This window comes from Quercus suber, unplaced genomic scaffold (genome assembly GCF_002906115.3).
Source record: "Quercus suber isolate HL8 unplaced genomic scaffold, Cork oak 2.0 scaffold_190, whole genome shotgun sequence".
Classification (NCBI taxonomy): Eukaryota; Viridiplantae; Streptophyta; class Magnoliopsida; order Fagales; family Fagaceae; genus Quercus; species Quercus suber.
Window position 1 is genome coordinate 273456 of NW_027069648.1, and position 21536 is coordinate 294991.

The following is a 21536-nucleotide window of genomic DNA, read 5'->3' on the forward strand; positions in this document are numbered from 1 at the left end:
GTCTACAGCCAAGGTATCAACTCAAAGTTCTTCAAACCAGTACCGACGACAGCAAAGATGAGAAGCTGTTTACGCTTGAAGACGTTGTCTATCCGGAATTAGTTAAAGTACTCGATTTTCCTCGTTATGTCTTGGCCTCGCCAAAGAACATGGAACTAGACATCGTGGACACGCTTGAGAGTTTGCATCTCGACTCTTATCTTTGCGACTCTCTCAGTCCAATGATGGAATCCTTCGTCACGGCTGCTTCTGCGTCTTTTGGAGCCGAGAACTTTGTGGTGATAGCCCACGTTGAAGTCGTGAAGACTGAAGTGATTGGTGAAGAGACCGCTGCTCATTTGTATACGGATTCGGAATCAGAATTGGAAGCTGATTAATGATCATCAACGAGGAAACAATGTTTAGAGCTTTTGTTTTAGTCGGTTGTTCAGATGGGGTAATTATGTTGTTGTCCTATTCTGATTCGGAAAGAGTGGTATAGTGAAACTTAAATAGTTTAGGTTTGGATTCATATAGGTTGTGCAACTTTAAGTTGACGGTTCTTTTTTCTTAGTTTTCTTTGTGACTTTCTCTTTGAATCATTCATATGAAATATATGCAATTTAAGCATTAAATGAGATTAGAGAGTTTAGACACCAGAATTTCTTTGATTAGTCATATAATAATCAATGGCATCTTGTTGATATGAGAATTTTATTAATTAGTTAAGCTAACATTAATCTTTCTTGTAGTTTATCTTTTGATAGTCACTACTATATGGGTCAATTCTAACACAACACGTTAATTAAACGGATCAAAATTCTTCAACTTTAACACGGCTTATGGTACCTGGGAATGCCTCTAATTTTTGGTAAATTGAGTGCTTAGGATTGTGCTCAATGGAAAACGTTACTTCAAGGATTATTCGCGCGCTGCAAAAAAGCTTTCATATGAATCAAGAATTCAACTTATTCAATCTTTTTTATACAATATTTATTGCCTATAAAGGTCATTAAAATATATAACAGAATTAGAATTATCAGCAAAAGGGAAATTGTAAGTCAGGCCTGGGGGCTAAAGTGGCTTGGAAGCTTGTTTGTGTGCCTTTAAAGGAGAGGTTTTTTTTTTTTTTAGGGGGGGGGGGGGGTGGGTAAGCCTTAAAGGGGTTGACATCTTTGATGGAATGTTGTAAATATAAGTCATATTTTTAGAGTTGCGTACGATGCAGACAGTAGTCTAGATTTATAATAGTCAGATTGAGGCTGAGGAGAGCATTATCAAAGCCAGAAGATGGCAGATCAAAGCTTGAGTGGAAGCCAAAGGCAACTTCATTAATTCAGTTTGGAATAGAGATTTAAGCTGTAGATGTGGAATTCCTCTTTCTTTGCTTAATAAAAATCCTTGAAAATGTAATGAGGCACGAGCTGTTATATAGCTAGAGTTCAGCTTCTGCTGTGTTGTTCTGCTCGTCACTTAGTTGTTCTTGTGAGTTCGCAGCTTACTAGCTGCATCTGCATATTTGTACTTGTTTCTTTATTTAAGCAGAAAAGATACATAAGTGTGAAAAGTTAATTTTCCATTTTAAAGATGAAGAGGGAATTTCTTAACACCTCTCCTCCCCTTGTCCTGCCACATATTCATTGCTTAAATATTTGAATAAATAACTCATTTTTGTCTTCTTATAAACCAAAATTATATTCTATTATCAATGAACTTTTAGATTTAGTAAAACTCCTCTCATTGGATCAGAAGATTGTTTAGTGTTACATTTCGTCTCCTTACAAGTGACAATATACATATATACTAGTTTTAGTCATCACATTGCCTAAACTCACTCTGCTTGGGCAGTCTATATTGCCATTCTGCACCAATGTAAGACTTCCAAAGCATAACAAGCTTAACATATGATTGTTTAAGCTGAGCAAGTTGAGTGCTAAACATCAACCCACATCAGAAGATGCAAATGTAAAATTCAAATTGAAAGGCCCTATTTCACTTTCATTTGTCATTATCATTAAAATTTATGAAACAATTCACTGTTTGAAATCCAATAAATGATTCTATTTGTGTATCACAGTGAGAACTTAAATCAGTTTCTTTCCAAATAATCAATTTGTTTAGTAGATTCTATATAAACAATTGATGGAACAGTGAAATTGCTGTAGGACCATCAAATATGCTCTATTCATACAAAATGCTAATGCTAGACCGTGTTTTATAACAAAATTTTATCTTGTAATCTGTTTAGATGGAGTGATTATATTGTCGCCCTATTCTTATTTGGATAGAGGTGTATTTGAGGCACAGGATTGGATATGTAGGCAGTGCAACATTTTAGAGTTGAGATTTTCATGGATTAGTCACATACTAATGAAAAAACTTCTTATTAATTTGAGGATTTCATTGATTGATCAAGCTCTCATTACTTTAGCTTGATACTGTTTAATATGTCTGGGTTTATCCGTCACTTATGTGATAGATTTTTCAATATTGGTTACACGAATAGTTATAAAGTATAGCATTATTTTGTTCTTTGTTTTTCTCTTTTTGGTTATTAAAGAAACCCCAAAAGGGGTTGGACCTTTCTAATTATGATCTGATATGTTAATGACTCTTAAACCAGTTACTATTATCGATCAGCTTGGTACAGGTGGGGTTGGATACATTTGACCAATATTTGAAGGAATCCATGAAGAAGAATGGAGGCATTCAATTGCGCTGATTCCTGCAGATAACCTTGCCGAGGCAAGGTAAACTACATATGATGACCAGATGTAACTCAAGATCATCATCTGCTGATTTGGTTAACTGAATTGCATCTATGTCCAAATGTTAACAAGTTTTTTTTTTTATACACTTCATTCCTTTGACTAAAACTCAATAGCTGAGCATCAACAAAATAGCCTTTGCATCAGTCCCCACAACTTTAAATTATCTGACTTTGTTTATGTTGATGTAGATGGCCAGTTAATCAAATTTCTCCTTTTTGATTAAAGGGTTAACATTTTATTAATTGAACAAAAGAATTTGCAGAAAGGTCCCAAACAAACCAGAAACAAGCAACAAAAGAATGTTACAACCAAACCAATTACAACTAACTGCCGCTAATCAGCTAGCTATTAGCTAAACAACCAAAAGAACCCTGAGAAAAAAGTAAAGCTACCCAAATCAAAGACTGGAAAGGCGATATTCCATTTATTACACAGCATCCCATTGAGGAGAGAGCACTTCTCTTTCCTGCAAACCATTACCCCGCGTCTTACATCATTCTTGATAATACAAAAAAGACCTTCCTCATTCATGTAGTGGTTTACTTGAAAACCACTACTTTCCATACAAAAATCACTGCTTTCACATTCAAAATCAATTTCAAAGCTTGAGTGGAAGCCAAAGGCAACTTCGTTAATTCAGTTTGGAATAGAGATTTAAGCTGTAGATGTGGAAGTCCTCTTTCTTTGCTTAATAAAAATCCTTGAAAATGTAATGAGGCATGAGCTGTTATATAGCTAGAATTCAGCTTCTGTTGTGTTGTTCTGCTCGTCACTTTGTTGTTCTTGTGTGTATGCAGCTTACTAGATGCATCTGCATATTTGTACTTGTTTCTTTATTTAAGCAGAAAAGATACATAAGTGTGAAGAGTTACGTTTCCATTTTAAAGATGAAAAGGGAATTTCTTAACACCTCTCCTCCCCTTGTCCCGCCACATATTCATCTCTTAAATATTTGAATCAATAACTCATTTTTGTATTCTTATAAACCAAAATTTATATTACTATCAATGAACTTTTTGATTTAGTAAAACTCCTCTCATTGGATCAGAAGATTGTTTTAGTGTTACATTTCATCTCCTTACAAGTGACAATATGCATATATACTATGTTTTAGTCGTCACATTGCCTAATCTCACTCTGCTTGGGCAGTCTATATTGCTTGTAGTAATAATGCCTATTGGGCCAAAAAAAAAAAAGAAGGATATGTGGGGAAATTGAATTAATGGAGGCTACAATTTGAAAGTATAGAACCGTGCTTCGGGTGGAGCTTTGGAGGCTAAAGAGGAGAGTAGCTAAATATATTATGAAGGGAGTGGTTTTGGATATCTTTAGTCTCTCGTTTGTGCTCTGTAGCACTATGCCACAGCTTTGGTTGGTTCTACCGTGTCCATGGGGTTAATGATTATGATATGAAGGTACCGGTTCAGGTTGAGTTTCTGCTTTTGCGTGCTTCATTGTTTGTGGCTGCGTGCTTTATTGTGGCTGTTTATGTTTTTCGGTTTTACCTCATCAGATGGTTAAGAGTAAGGAAGGTTGCGGACTTTTAAGCTTGGCGGCATTCCAGACAACAGCAGCAACAACGATGGCTTGCCCAGAACATATGCACTTGTTTAAAGTTTAATGGAGATTATATTTTTCTTAGATTTACTCACTCTAGTATAATCTAAGAAGTACAGATATGGACACAGCTACGGATACAGACATGAATATAACACGATAATAAGAGCAATTTTTGAAGAATTATAACATAAAGGAGCAATTTTTGAACAATTATAACATAAAAGAGCTAGTAGTTCAGTACATAAATACGATACAGCTACGACACAGTAATTTTTGAAAAATGGGTATGATACGGGTACGACACCTTAAATAAAGTGTCAGTGCTTCCTGGCATATAAATTATTTGGTTTTATTACTATATTCATTCTTAATTGCTTTGAATAGTTCTTCTCATCTTCTTTTTTTTTTTTTTCTTAATTACTTTCGGTTTATATAATCTTACAGGAACATTGAACTCAAGCTGATTATTATTTTTAATTATTACTTATTTAATGAATAAAGATAGTTCATAACTTCATATTATTTTTTTTTTCCTTTTTTTTTCTGACAGTTCATATTATTTTTCTGACAGTTCATATTACTTGTTATGGGGGCGTTTCAACAAAAATATATCCCCACGGTACCAAAAACCACAGGCCTATATCATGAAATCAAAATTCATCTCATCATTACAATAATATCCTTAAACTGGGATCCCTATTAAATCAAAATTTATCCCATCATTGCAAAATCCTCAAACTTAGATCCCTCCATAAAAAATATTATTATTATTTTAAATCTTTTAACACCATAAAAAATGTAAAATGCATTCCACTTTATATAAAATTGTGAAATTCTTAAGGAAAAAAAAAAGTGATGACAAACATACTAACCCAAGTTTTGAATAACCTTTATGTCCCGTAATACTATAATTATATGATGATAGTGATTATAAGGACCAAATTTGAGTCTCTAACCTAAAAGGTGGATGGACTTAAGCCCAAAAAATCCAAAATAATGAATTTGTAAAAAGTAGGTTGGAAAACTAGGTTTTAATGAATTAGACTTCAGATGACGAGAGAATGAAGATAGACAAGTTTACATTAAGGAAAATCGTTCTCGGCACAGTCCGAAGAGATCAATTTTTCTAAATTTCTCTAAAGTTTGGTTATAAATGCAATTCTTGATTGCTACAGCCTTTTTCTCTTAATTTCTCGACCCCTTTCTCTCATTGCCCTCTTCTTCCTTTATACTATCTTCCCATTTCATCTTTACCCTTCACGTATAGACCAGATGGTTGGTATTGATACTTGTCCCATCAGCATCTTCCTGAAATTTTTGTATAGTAACTGTAAAGTTGAAAACCACTGTTCAGATATCACTTTCACATTAATGCGGTCAAAGAGTTAGCTATAGAATATTTAATGCGATGGTAGCAGTTTTCCCTTGCGATATTTCGTGGCCTCTTTTTGTCCTGTTCTTTTTGGATACTTGTCTGCATCGGTGGAATTGTTCAGGACGTTACTCTTGATGTCAGACTATACCTTCTGACCTTGGCCTTGCATAGCCGAGGAAGTATTCATCCTCGGACTGTCTTCTTAGTTGATCATAATTAGACTTCAACTATTTGCTTACCAATATGGACTCTTATAAAGGTGTTTATCCGTCCTCGGACTATTTAATGTCCTTGGATTGGGCCATTGGCCTAATATACTTTACAGATACATACTCCTAGGCTTATCAACCCTACAGTGATGATTAATTTTTTTTTTTAAATGTTGGTGATAGTGATAAACTAATAATCATTTTTTAAAAAATGTTAGTGATACAGTAAGATCTTATTTTAAAATGATAGATAAAACTTTAAGACTCTACCATAAAGTTATCGTAAGAATTTTTAAAAATCTTAATTCAACTTAAAAATTTTGAAGTATAATTACCTTAAAAAAATCTGAAGTATAATTATCTTAACAACTCAAAAATATTCTTATCCAGCATTAGAATTTTTTATTTTATTTTATAAAAGAGATGAGTTGATCAGTTGATGCTAACCTTGTACATATGAGTCCTAAAAGTGTACTCTAGCACCATTAATTGTGGGTTCTAGTTAACTTAATTTGTAAAATAAATTACATTTAAATTTACTAATTATACCATATATATAAAATAAAAATAAAAAATCATTTACTAATTTACATTTTGTTGGTGCAAATACAATGATAATAGAAATAATACAAAGAGAAACTGAATAATACTTCTGAATTTTATTACTTTAAAGAGAGAAATTACACAACACTATTTGGACTTATACAATGATAAGGAGTTTCTGAAGAATGAAAAGGCCCAAACAGATAGTCCATTAAGTGGGTTAATGGCTTTTTATTTTCCATAGTAAAAATGGAGTATTAATTCGGGTCATTTACTCACCAACGGATATGGTAATTGCTCTGAATGGGCTGTCAAGTAGGAGGATCCAAGAGGCTGATTCATTTCCAATTTTGATACCTCCACTCTTCACCTCCCCCTTGCACACGTATCTAGTCCAATATCTGAGTCAATACATTTTAGCCCATTAATCACCACAATTAAAAAGAATAAAATAGTCTCTCTCCTTTTCAATATGGGATTAAACATTTTCACTAACTCCTCATCTTCCATATTTACTCTCATATCTTTACATTTATATTATTACATTTATTCATTTTATTTATTTAATATTAAAATGCTCCAACAATCCCCCACTCATTTTAATATTAAATTTTTAGTTAAAGAGAGATTACCAGGCAAAGACATGTCATTATACATCATGAATGTGTGCTCTGCATTGAATCTTCACTTAGTAAAACAACGATCTCAACTCCAAAGTCGTAGTGGTCTCTGACTTGAACTAGGACTGCTTTAGGGAAATTAAGTGTCATTGCTTACACATAATAACCCAGGTGTTGACATGAGCTTTTATAGCTAGCACTTTACGGCCGTGTGCTGATCCCGGTTTCATGAGTGTATTTGAGACTAAGTTCAAATCTCATAGGGAGTGGCCCCACCCCCACACTCACATAGGTGAAATTTTGTCAATGGTGCTCCTATAATTCTGACACCCCACTCATACGAGCTACAAATTTCATTAAGAGTTTTTTAACTCACCCTCTCCACATTACAGGATAAATGCACTCACATCATAAGGATAAACAATTATAAAATTATTTACAAAATAAATAATTAAGAAAAATAAATTGTGCATTTCTTACGACCATCGTATAATTCGTTTTTCCCATTGAACCCAATTCTCAGGATCTCTGGTCCTCGGGTTGGGTATCCTCATACATGGCTCATGATTTTATGGACTTTAATCCCATCCCCCTCGATGTATTCCAGACTCTATCTTTTGCCAAGGCCTTGGTAAATGGATCTGCAAGATTATCATTAGATTTAATATAATCCACAGTTATGATACCACCACTCAAATAAGATCGCACGATACTGTGCTTTCTTCTTATAGGTCTGGATTTACCGTTGTAGTAACGGTTTTTAACTCTACCAATTGCAGCAGTGCTATTACAATGAATTAATATAGGTGGAATTGGCTTTTTCCAAAGTGGAATTTCATATAACAAATCTCTAAGCCAATTGACCTCTTCACTAGTTGAAGCTAATGCTATTAATTCAGCTTCCATTGTTGAATTAGCAATTATTGTTTGCTTTTTGGATTTCTAACAAATAGCACCACTTTCTAAAGTAAAAATATAACCAGTGGTAGAGAGAGAATCACCTGACAAAGTATTCCAATCGGCATCACTAAAACCTTCAATCACAGCAGGGTACTTTTTATAAAATAAGCCATAGTTTTTGATACCAATTAAATATCTCATGACTCGCTTAATAGCTAGCCAATGATCTTTACTAAGCTTACTAGTAAATCTGCTAAGCACTTCTACTGCATATGCAATGTCAGGTCTAGTACAATCAGTAGCAAAACGCAAACTACCAATGACACTAGCATAATCCTTTTGATTAAAAATCTCATCATCATTATTCACAGGAAATAAATGAACACTAGAATCAAAAGGAGTAGCTACACTTTTGTGATCATGGAAATTATATTTTCTCAATATTTTCTCAACATAATGTGATTGATCAAGATATATTCCATCACATGCTTTTGTAATTTTCATGCCCAAAATAAAATTAGCCTTACCAAGATCTTTCATATCAAAATGGCTTTTAAGCATATTTTTTGTTTCATTTATAACATGCATATTTGAGCCAAAAATCAACATATCATCCACATAGAGGCTAATAATAACATGTAAATTATTCCATGATTTAGAATAAATACATTTATCACATTCATTTGATTTATAACCATTCTCAATCATACAAGAATCAAATTTTTCATGCCACTGCTTAGGTGCTTGTTTTAAGCCATATAGGGATTTAGTTAGCTTACATACCTTACTTTCTTGTCCAGGCTCTACAAAGCCTTCGGGTTGATCCATATAAATCTCTTCCTTTAGGTCCCCATTTAGAAAAGCAGTTTTTACATCCATTTGATGAATTTTCAAATCAAAAATTGCAGCAATAGCAATTAATAATCTAATAGATGTAATTCTTGTTACCGGAGAAAAAGTATCAAAGAAATCAAGATCAGCTTTTTGTTTAAAACCTTTTGCAGCAAGTCTAGCTTTAAACTTATCTATTGATCCATCCGGTTTCAACTTTTTTCTAAGGACCCATTTACAACCTATGGTCTTACAACCCGGGGGAAGATCTACTAATTTCCAAGTTCTATTAGAAATTAGAGATTCCATCTCATCATTTACAGCCTCTTTCCAAAATATAGCATCAAGTGATGTTAAAGCCTCTTTTAAATTTTGGGGATTTTCCTCAATGTTAAAAACATAATAATCAGGACCAAAATTCTTTTCAACTCTAGCTCTTTTACTCTTTTTAGGTTCCATTTCAAAATTTTCTTAACTTTGTAAATGTGAAGTAAAAGAACTAGGTTGTGACAAAATATTTTCTTCACCCCCACTATTTTTCAATTTAAAAGGAAATTTTTCTTCATGAAAAATTGCATCACCAGATTCAAAAATTATTTTGTTTTCAAGATCAAAAAATCTATAGGCTGTACTATTAATTGCATAATCAAGAAAAGCACAGGTAGTAGCTCTAATTCCCAATTTATGCATTTTAGGGTCAGTGAGCCTTACATAAGCAAGACAACCCCATACTCTCAAATATTCCAAATTTGGCTTATGTCATTTCCACAACTCAAAAGGTGTGGTGTGTGACTTTTTATATGGCACCCTATTCAAAACATGACATGCAGTTAAAATAGCTTCACCCAAAAAAATGTAAAGGTGCACCAGAATCAATTAACATGGCATTTGTTAACTCAATTAAAGTTCTATTTTTTCTTTCAGCCACACCATTAGAAGCAGATGAATATGGTGCAGTAGTTTCATGGATAATTCCCAAAGACTGAACAAATGAGTTGAATGCACTAGATTCATACTCACGACCTCTATCACTTCTTATTCTTTTTATTTTTCTACCGAATTGATTTTCAACTTCTTTTAAAAAATCTTGAAATTTTTCAAAAGCATCACTTTTATTTTTCAACAAATAAATAGTTGTATATTTTGAGAAATCATCAATAAAAGTGATAATATATCTATTTCCTCCACGAGTTAAAATTCCCTTAAATTCACATAGATCGGAGTGAATTAACTCAAGCAATTCGGTATTTCTTACAACATTTTTATGAGGCCTTTTTGTAATCTTAGCTTGACTACAAGTTTCACATTTTTCAAAATCTTTTGACAGTCTTGGAATTAATCCTAAACTACTCATGATTCCACATATCTACTATTTATATGCACAAACGAGCATGCCAAAAATTAATAGAAGAAAGCATATAAACTGAACTGGTAGATGCTTTATTATTCTCAACATTCAATTTAAACATTTCATCACAAGCATAACCCTTGCCCACAAATAATCCCTTTTTAGTGATTACATAATTATCAGATTCCATAGTTTGCTTGAAGCCAGCCTTGTTAAGCAAAAAACTTGACATCAAATTCTTCCTCATGGACGGAGTGTAAAGAACATCTTTCAATGTTAGCACGCGTCCAGAAGTGAATTTCAATTCAACCTCACACTCCCAAGAACCTTGGTTTTGCTAGAGTCACCAAGCATAACAGTTTTTTCTTCTTCAAAAAGAGGTACAATTTGAACCAATTTTTGTCATAGCAGACGTGCCTATTAGCACCAGAATCTGCCCACCACCCTTCAACATATTGCACCATATTGATGTCTGTAATCATAGCCACTAAAGGCTCTTCGGTTACGTTAGCCTGCGGGACAGATTCACGTTTCCGAAATTTGCAAAATCGAGCAATATGCCCACTCTTGCCACAGACAAAACAGGATCTATTAAATTGATCTTGTGAAGGGGTCCTTGGTTCTTATTGTAATTTTTATTCGGGTTTCCCCTTCCTTGAGGTCTATTATTATTTTTAAAGGCTCTCTTTTTAGGCTTCAATTGACTATTTCTAGGAAAATGATTTTTGGGCATATTATTATTGGCTAAAATAAGGTTTACCTTTGTGGTGGAATTACTATTGCTCTCTTGTCTCATGAGTGTATCTTGTCCTCTAGCCTCTTCCTCTACCACCAAATTGTCTCCAATCTTTATGCCTTCGGATCTCAATTCTGCAATGATCATTTGGAAGTCTTGTGATTGATCCACCACCGATTTCCATCCATCGGCAAGACATTCAATAGATAAGAGTGACATTATACTCATTTTTCGTATACTTATCTATTTTTCTTGGTGGAGAATATATTCTTCATCACTCACTCTCATCGGTAGGAACTTTTGATAGATTCTTGTCAGTGAGGATGTAGGAGACTTTGAGAAGACTCAAGTAAAAGAGGACCTTTCCTTTCCCACCTCTTGAAGTGGGCTCCTTAAAGTGAAAGGGCTTGTTAAGATCTGAGTCAATACATTTTAGCCCATTAATCACCACAATTAAAAAGAATAAAATAGTCTCTCTCCTTTTCAATGTGGGATTAAACATTTTCACTAACTCCTCATCTTCCATTTCACTCTCATATCTTTACATTTATGTTATTACATTTATTCATTTTATTTATTTAATATTAAAATGCTCCAACACATTTTACACAATCCGATTAGAATAACATTACAACATAAAAAAAATAAAAAATAAAAAATAAAATAAAATAGCATGACACTTTCAAGAAAATAATAACGTGACACTAAACACCATTCTCTTGGGGCATTATACTTATTATACCATGGGAAGTGATATGGAAGGCTTCGACATATGTGTCTGTAGCTCTATAGCATAAATTAAGATTGCAGAATAGGGTTTTTTTTTTTGTCAAAGGGCAAACCTTGTGTTTGAACAAAAAGATAAATTTAATTTCTTAATTATCTTTTTCAGGTTACTCAGAGTGGTTATGAATGAATTATTGTTTAACATCAAGATCGTTCTCAAAATATTATTACTAGCTTGAAGTGTAATTTGACAACGAAGATTAACGGTTTAGGGTTCAAAAACATTAAACTTAATAAGACTTTTTGAAATATGCACAAGTTAACAACTAAAGTGAACGAGAAATTCTAAGTAACTAATAAAGCTCTTAACATGACTAAGTTAAACTATTGGCCTACTTGACTATAAGTTAGACAGCACTTCTAAACCATGGAAAAACATATAAGGAAAAGATTTCTTCCCATTGTATTCTATTTTACTATGGCTGTTAAATTTTTTTTTTTTTCAAATGCTACATATCTTGCAAAATGTCTATAATATGCATATTATTAACTATAATATTTTATTTCTAAATTCATCAGATCTTATAATAAGTAGTTTTTTTGTGCATTACACGGGTTTGCAACTAGTCTCTTGTGACAGTTGAGAATCAACATTCCCACAATTTTCAATGTCATGTGCCATTAGCATGCTTTCTTTATTTATATTATTATTATTATTTTTATTTCTGGTGGGTGCTTTCTTTATTAAATTGTCACATGCATCCCATTTATATTTGCTCCATTCTTTAATATTTTGCCCAACAACTATTAAGGATTAATAATTGGCCCAATATTTCTATAAAAAAAAAAATAAAAAATAATAATTGGCTCAACACCTTGATAGCAGAATTAGTTGGGCAAATAGCATTAACCTTTCTTTCTGCTAATTAATCACTACTGCCAGCATTATCTTTCTCCATTAAATGCATAACCTTCTCTTCAGTTCAGCAAGCATTACTTAGCAAGTCTTGAGTCTTTCACTCTTTCTTAACGTGTAGGCACCTGTGACAAATATATTTGNTTGAACCAATTTTTGTCATAGCAGACGTGCCTATTAGCACCAGAATCTGCCCACCACCCTTCAACATATTGCACCATATTGATGTCTGTAATCATAGCCACTAAAGGCTCTTCGGTTACGTTAGCCTGCGGGACAGATTCACGTTTCCGAAATTTGCAAAATCGAGCAATATGCCCACTCTTGCCACAGACAAAACAGGATCTATTAAATTGATCTTGTGAAGGGGGTCCTTGGTTCTTATTGTAATTTTTATTCGGGTTTCCCCTTCCTTGAGGTCTATTATTATTTTTAAAGGCTCTCTTTTTAGGCTTCAATTGACTATTTCTAGGAAAATGATTTTTGGGCATATTATTATTGGCTAAAATAAGGTTTACCTTTGTGGTGGAATTACTATTGCTCTCTTGTCTCATGAGTGTATCTTGTCCTCTAGCCTCTTCCTCTACCACCAAATTGTCTCCAATCTTTATGCCTTCGGATCTCAATTCTGCAATGATCATTTGGAAGTCTTGTGATTGATCCACCACCGATTTTCCATCCATCGGCAAGACATTCAATAGATAAGAGTGACAATTATACTCATTTTTCGTATACTTATCTATTTTTTCTTGGTGGAGAATATATTCTTCATCACTCATCTCATCGGTAGGAACTTTTGATAGATTCTTGTCAGTGAGGATGTAGGAGACTTTGAGAAGACTCAAGTAAAAGAGGACCTTTCCTTTCCACCTCTTGAAGTGGGCTCCTTTAAAGTGAAAGGGCTTGTTAAGATCTGAGTCAATACATTTTAGCCCATTAATCACCACAATTAAAAAGAATAAAATAGTCTCTCTCCTTTTCAATGTGGGATTAAACATTTTCACTAACTCCTCATCTTCCATATTCACTCTCATATCTTTACATTTATGTTATTACATTTATTCATTTTATTTATTTAATATTAAAATGCTCCAACACATTTTACACAATCCGATTAGAATAACATTACAACATAAAAAAAAATAAAAAATAAAAAATAAAATAAAATAGCATGACACTTTCAAGAATAATAACGTGACACTAACACCATTCTCTTGGGGCATTATACTTATTATACCATGGGAAGTGATATGGAAGGCTTCGGACATATGTGTCTGTAGCTCTATAGCATAAATTAAGATTGCAGAATAGGGTTTTTTTTTTTTGGTCAAAGGGCAAACCTTGTGTTTGAACAAAAAGATAATTTAATTTCTTAATTATCTTTTTCAGGTTACTCAGAGATGGTTATGAATGAATTATTGTTTAACATCAAGATCGTTCTCAAAATATTATTACTAGCTTGAAGTGTAATTTGACAACGAAGATTAACGGTTTAGGGTTCAAAAACATTAAACTTAATAAGACTTTTGAAATATGCACAAGTTAACAACTAAAGTGAACGAGAAATTCTAAGTAACTAATAAGCTCTTAACATGACTAAGTTAAACTATTGGCCTACTTGACTACAAAGGGCAAACCTTGTGTTTGAACAAAAAGATAATTTAATTTCTTAATTATCTTTTTCAGGTTACTCAGAGATGGTTATGAATGAATTATTGTTTAACATCAAGATCGTTCTCAAAATATTATTACTAGCTTGAAGTGTAATTTGACAACGAAGATTAACGGTTTAGGGTTCAAAAACATTAAACTTAATAAGACTTTTGAAATATGCACAAGTTAACAACTAAAGTGAACGAGAAATTCTAAGTAACTAATAAGCTCTTAACATGACTAAGTTAAACTATTGGCCTACTTGACTATAAGTTAGACAGCACTTCTAAACCATGGAAAAACATATAAGGAAAAGATTTCTTCCCATTGTATTCTATTTTACTATGGCTGTTAAATTTTTTTTTTTTTCAAATGCTACATATCTTGCAAAATGTCTATAATATGCATATTATTAACTTAATATTTTTATTTCTAAATTTCATCAGATCTTATAATAAGTAGTTTTTTTGTGCATTACACGGGTTTGCAACTAGTCTCTTGTGACAGTTGAGAATCAACATTCCCACAATTTTCATGTCATGTGCCATTAGCATGCTTTCTTTATTTATTATTATTATTATTATTTTTATTTCTGGTGGGGTGCTTTCTTTATTAAATTGTCACATGCATCCCATTTATATTTGCTCCATTCTTTAATATTTTGCCCAACAACTATTAAGGATTAATAATTGGCCCAATATTTCTATAAAAAAAAAAATAAAAAATAATAATTGGCTCAACACCTTGATAGCAGAATTAGTTGGGCAAATAGCATTAACCTTGTCTTTCTGCTAATTAATCACTACTGCCAGCATTATCTTTCTCCATTAAATGCATAACCTTCTCTTCAGTTCAGCAAGCATTACTTAGCAAGTCTTTGAGTCTTTCACTCTTTCTTAACGTGTAGGCTACTGTGACAAATATATTTGTAGTAATTTTATTTATTTTTGTTTCCATTCGGATATGTGGATTGTGGAACAAATAAAGGCTTATTGCTAATTAAAATGTGTCAACGTTCAATTTCCCCAAAAAAAAAAAAAACATTCACTCTCACACACACTCTCTCCGACCAATTTTCTTGTAGTAGAATAAGTCCATGTATAGACACACAAATTCATTATTTCTTCTTTTAAGTTTTATTAATTGAGAAAAAGGAAGTTTTAATTGGTAACAAGGTGTTTTGTCATTATTAACACTCCTTTCATATCAACCCATAATTAAAAAAAACACCTCCCCAAATTATGAAAACAAGTTGCGAATTTACCGGTGTCTATAAATGTATATCAAAATATAGTTATCTTTTATAAAGTCAATATTTTTTATATAATTTTTCTAATATACCATTATTGAAAAGTAAATGTTTTTAATTTTTTGTTAGCTTTATTTAAGATTAAATAAAAAATGGTAGTGATGATATAAAGTAGAAATGGAAGAAAAAATGGAAATAAATTTTTGCATTACTACCATACTCATTATCTCTATCTCTTTATTTTCAACAATAACATGATAAAAATTATGTGAAAGTAAAAAGAGGTGAATATAATGATGTAGACCTGTAAAATGTCCATTTCTTGTTCATGGGGTCTTTGGCATGAAACTTTTAGCAGAGAAGTTATCTGCTTCTCATTCAGCCCTTTAGTGTATCTCTGTCCGCCAACTATCTTGCAAGCCTGTAGAAAGATTCATATGAATTGGCTAAAGAGAATAGACTGCTACATACAAAGGTTGCAAATATTGAGCAGAGCCTACCTCCAATGGCAAATAGTTCACCTTCTTTTGATTTCCCACTTGAAGACAAGGTAGATGAGAATATTGAATGGTATATCCATACACCTCTTGAAAGTATTTAACAACTGATTTCGTGTTCTTTTGGAAACTGTTTACGGGGAAAAAGAAGAAGATAATCATTCCAAAAGAGTACAATAAGAAAACACAACAACTAGCAAGAGGAAAGAACAATGATGGCGAATCTAAATACATTAGCTCCCTTGTAGGCTGTGATGTCAAGCCTGAAATGCGGTATTTCCTTCGAACATTTCCTCTATGTGTAACTTCTACTTTGACACCTCTAAGGGCTTTCTTAACCTGCAATCATTGATACAAAAGTAACTTGGTTAGACATCATTTAAAGATTGCCTCTGAACTTTATCTGCAAAAATAATGGATTGATAATCTGGACTAAATGTGCAGTACTTATTGATCCTAAGAGCAGAAAAGACATGTAGACACTTGAACATTCTAATGGTGAATTAAACTACTTCAAAGTCAATCTTGGTTGATTTTGTTGGAGAAAGCAAATGCCTACAAGTAGTAAGGCTAAATTGACATAAGATACATCAAATGTAAACCATGCAAAGACAACTGCTGCATTGTCAGAGCAATAACTGTTCAACAAGCAAAATGATTTCACAAATTATTCAATCTAAGCTTAACACAGCTCTAGGACTAGCAAGGAGAGCTAAACTTGAAAAGTTCACAATAATGCAAAAATTACTCTAAATGATAAATTATACAAGATGTTAGAATGGTAGCAATCCCATTTTGAGTTAGAATCTAGCATTACTATGTCCTTTCCCTAATTAGGCAATGCTTTCACCAAAATGTTCTATTTAAACCCATTAGCAGTGTTTTGATGAGGTAAAAGATTGACAGCTATCATAGAACAGAGTTAAGCAGCCAGAAGGATCACGAACCAGAATGTTACATGCAACACTTACTCTTGCTTTGAACGTAACATTTGAAAGTTTTATGCCTATGATTGGGTTAGAACTTTCAATTGGTACACAAATTATCAGATTCTCAACCTACTGGTGTCTAGTATGATTTCAAAGCACATCATAAAACCAAAACAGGAGTTTTTAAGTTCGCTATAGACAAAATACGTATATAATTATGGACAGAACTGCACATGTGAGGAGCATGACCACTTCGTTTCCACACCAAAGAGTACAATACCTTAACACGATCAGCATCTGATAGTGGCCTTGAATACACATCTTTATCTAAAATCTGAGCAACAAAATCAATGACAGGGAGTGGTTCAATGAACGCAGTCGATGACATGTCTGAATCATAAGCAACAAGGGAAAAAAATGCAGAATGTTAACTTTTGGGGACAAGCTACTGTGTAAAAGCATTTCAATAAAAACAAAACAACCTAAAGGATTAGAAGAATACCCACCAATATTCAGGGACAGTCCCATCTGAATAGGCCTAATACTCTGGTAGAATCCTCGCCATGATTCTAAGCCACCACCCAATTGCTGTGGTTTCTTAATATCAGGAGAATAGAGAAACCTTCCAACTGATACATACCTAAGACACCCACAAACAAGTAATTGGAAATCCAATATCAGTATCCTTAATTGAAAATAAAACAAGAACATAAAGCTAAAGATTTAGAACAACTGCAAATCTACAATGCACCTTTGGGCTGCTAGTTGCCTTAAGACAATATCAATAATGGTAAGTGCTTTGTGAGGGGTATCAACTGGCTTCCCAGCAAGAAGCTCACGTAATTGTTGCATACTAGCTAAAGTTATAAAACTTATCGTCACTTTAAATTCTCGTTCCCTGAAATGATTAACCAAAGCTTGATCAAATCTCCCACAAACTTAAATAAATAAATAAAATCTAAGAATAGACCATAAATTCAAGCAAGATATCATTCAATGAAGAGCACAATCTTAATACAAACAAATATGATTGACAAATAACCTTCTATTGCATGCCCCCTCCTCATCATCACTCAATATTATGATGAAGTTTTTTGTAGTAAAAGGCAGAAATCCAGCTGTGTATAAGTTTCTTGCTCCATCATAGACAGGGAGCCTCATCCCCAAGTCTGACTTTCTATGAAGTTTCACCAACTGGGTCATGATAGCTTTGTTCAATTTATGAGAAGTAACCTCAAGGTCAATCTTAACCTGCACACAGAAATATAGCCACAAAATTTGAATGTGAGTTTCAATAACTTTCCATAGTTCAGCTCACTCTTGAATCTAAGAAACACTTACACTATAGTGACATATATCCGAGTCTGGTATGTTTGCAACGAAGTGATTGGCTTTAACTAAACACTTTGTCCCCAGTTGGCCATAGCCAGGTCTACGATGGAACATAAGGCTTTTGCATGAAGCAGGGGACCCCACATCAGTATCCAGCTTCTCTACTTGGAATTTCTCCACTTTTGGTCATTTACCACTTCTCCTTCCCCTTCTCCTTGCAATAATCTTCTTTGTATCTTTCATGAAGTCTTCATTCTTCTCTTTCATTGAGTTCAGTAGAGGTTCCCTGGATATCACAGGGTTCTCCTTAGGGTCTTTCATTAGCATGTGAGCCACTTCTGTACAAAGACAACCTTCAATTAACAAAACATACACACAAACTGGATTCTTAAAGAGTACCAAAAAACCGAGAGATGTGACAAATTGATAGCTTCAAGAACTAGATAAACTCTGAAATGTAATGGAGTAACAATTTGCACGTTTTCACTAGAAACTTTGAGCGTTAGGATTGTTTAAAAAAATATATATAATTGTTAATGTTGTTTGGAATTAGAAAAATATTTATTGTGATGTGTTCAAATTAAAATCACTAATAACTTACCACATATGATTTATTGTGAAAATATTGTAAAATGTTAAGAATATAGCACTTTTCATTAAAATTAGAGGAATGAAAGAAGATTGAAAAAGAAATATTAAAGAAAAAAAATGAAGAAATAATATTTAAATGGGATAGAGAAAAGAACAGAGAGTCTGTTGAAAAATGTATTTGAAAAAGTAGGTAAGCAAAAGATAAAATAAACTGTTTACTTTTTAAACAGTACAAAAATTTGAAAAGTCTGCTGGAGATGCTCTAAATATATAATATCAAAACTTTTCTAAACTCATTTATTAACAATTGGCCAAGTAACAGAACCTTTGATTAATCAAGGGCACAAGACAAGACGGGATCCTCTGGGAACCCTTTTTTTTTTTTTTTGGAAACTGATCCTCTTGGAACTAGCATTGCTCTCAAATAAATAAATAAAGGATGGGCAAAACAACACATATCATAAAACTCAAATTAGGCCAAAGAGAATTACGATATAAATTTGATAAAAAAAAAAAAATCAAGTCAACCATTAAAAACTAAAATACTTGAGATAAACAAAGTCATTTTTTTTTTTTTTTGGTGAATAGGGTAGAATGATAATATATTAAACAGCCAACGTAGTCAGAGTATTGGCTAAACGCCTTAAAGAGTACATGCTAACAGTATCAGATAACAAAAAATTACAAAGTTCAGATGGAGGCTGATCAAAAAACGACAAAATCCACTTCCTTCCTTGGCTAACTTGTCTACAAACCTATCCCCTTCTCGATACACGTGGTTAATATGTACACATTCGTTCTGTATGAAACAAATTCCCTATTCATCTACCTACTACTTTTCTCTGTGCTTGCCAGCAATAACCTCTATATCCCACAAACTCCCCAACCAATAACACAACCTTTTACTTTTTCCACCTGTTTCCCCTTCTTCTAATTCAAATCCCTCTTCAAATAAAGCAACACATTTTTAATACGGTGGAGAGCCCCTTGGGGGGGGGGGGGGGGGGGGGCTTCTCTCTCTCTCTCTCTCTCTCTCTCTCTCTCTCAAAGTATCTACCAATTATTCAACCAACCAAAACCCAACCAACTATAACTACTACCACCAATTTCCACCACCGTCCCGAGTTGTATAGATTCCTCCTCACTAAGCTCCCAAGTGATAATAACACCGCCCCACCGACCCCAACTGGTTGCTCTTCACTCTCAACCTTCTTATGACAAATCATTAGAAATTCCTTCACTTTCAAATTACTCAACCCTATTTTTTGTCTAACAGCTTCAATGAGTTTTGAATCCGCAGTGTTACCAATTGCATCCGTCACATAAAACTCATTCACGGCCATATCTCTTTCCGTTGAGATATCGGCTCTCGTCACATTAAGCCCATTCTCTCGGAACGTTCTAGTAACATCGGCCAAAAGCCCCTGCCTATCTTCTGCGGAAAATTCAAGCCTCACACCCTGTAATAAATTCAATCACACCATTAACATTTTTTATTTACAAGCAAGCTAATAAAAGCATATATTAAAAATGATCAACTCAACAATTCAATTGTGGTATGTGAAATTAAGACAATTAATAAGTACCTCAGAAGCCCTTCTCTCAATTGAAGCTTGTTGGCATTGAATAATGCGTTGCCTCTCTGGTTCAGAACTTATTGGAGTCCCATCTGTGTGTCTAATGTAAAATTCCTGTACCAAATAATAAAAGAGTCAGTATTTTCAATTGGAAACATTAATGTTAGCAAAAACCCAATACATGTTTTGGTATTAAATTTACGTACCAAACATGCTCTGTCTCCAGCTGTATTGATAGTAGCATGAAAAACAACATACTCCATGTCTGTCATCGTGCAAACAATGTCAAAAAAAAAGCTTCGACCTGTCCTTGCACTGAACATTCACAAATGAGTAACCCCTCTCAATCGAATTCTGAACCGTGACAATGGGACAGTCATCACTGCGCTTCAAAATTGGCTTCCACTCAAAATCAGGACCCGCAAACATCATTTGGTGCAGCCTCCTCTCAGTGTGCGTGACCGCCATAGACACCGAGGTCTTAGCACTGCAAATATCATTGTCACCTTTGAGTACATTCCTCAAACGAGCTTCGATTCGGTCTATTTTCTAGGAATCCTCAATTGGGCAACCGGAATCACAGTCCTTCACATAGATTAGTGAAGCAATTCGGCCATTGTAAGTCCAAACTTTAGCTTCCACAACATTGCATTGAAGGTCAGCTAGCACAGCAAAAACCCCAGATAGTAGACCAACACGGTCGGTTCCAATTAGTTCTAGGGCAGTTAGGCTGTTATTGCCGTTAGTCCGACCATAGTGAATGCTGCCCAGAGACTGTTAACAAAATAAAAAAACAAAGAAAGAAAATTTAAGTAATAAAAAAGCCATAATTATTAAAATCAAAACGGCAATAAATTAGGCATTGAATGTGATAATTACCTGTTCAATGTATCTAATAACACTCGCATCCGTAAGTTTGTTTCCGTTTTGATCAGTCACATGGAAAACTGCAACCAAAAATAGAACAAAACACATGTTTCAGAAATTTTCAATAACTAGAAACAACACGTTTAAGCCAACGTGCGCACCAATTCGGCGCACGTTAGCATGGACACCATTAATTTAACCAAAAAAAAAAAAAATTAAAGCTTGAATTTTTTTTCCTCTTACCATCCATGAACCATCTTCCATCTGAAGATATGTAAGCATTTTTGATGTAAAGGTTCAGATCCGTGAGAACCTGCACGGCCTCAA

General features: G+C 33.6%; 1 protein-coding gene and 1 pseudogene across 1 annotated transcript; both read right to left on the reverse strand.

The window, feature by feature from the left end:
- Nucleotides 1-16018: 16018 nt before the first annotated feature.
- Nucleotides 16019-18501, reverse strand: LOC112033344 (protein argonaute PNH1-like; the record flags this gene model as incomplete). Its single annotated transcript, XM_065778783.1, has 7 exons — nt 18369-18501; nt 18184-18206; nt 17885-18093; nt 17594-17740; nt 17349-17482; nt 17123-17232; nt 16019-16252 (listed from the first exon to the last, which is right to left on the reverse strand). Coding segments are annotated over exons 1-7 (990 nt in total), but the record flags the coding sequence as incomplete, so codon positions are not given.
- Nucleotides 18502-19800: 1299 nt separating this feature from the next.
- Nucleotides 19801-21536, reverse strand: LOC112024174 (ACT domain-containing protein ACR8-like; annotated as a pseudogene).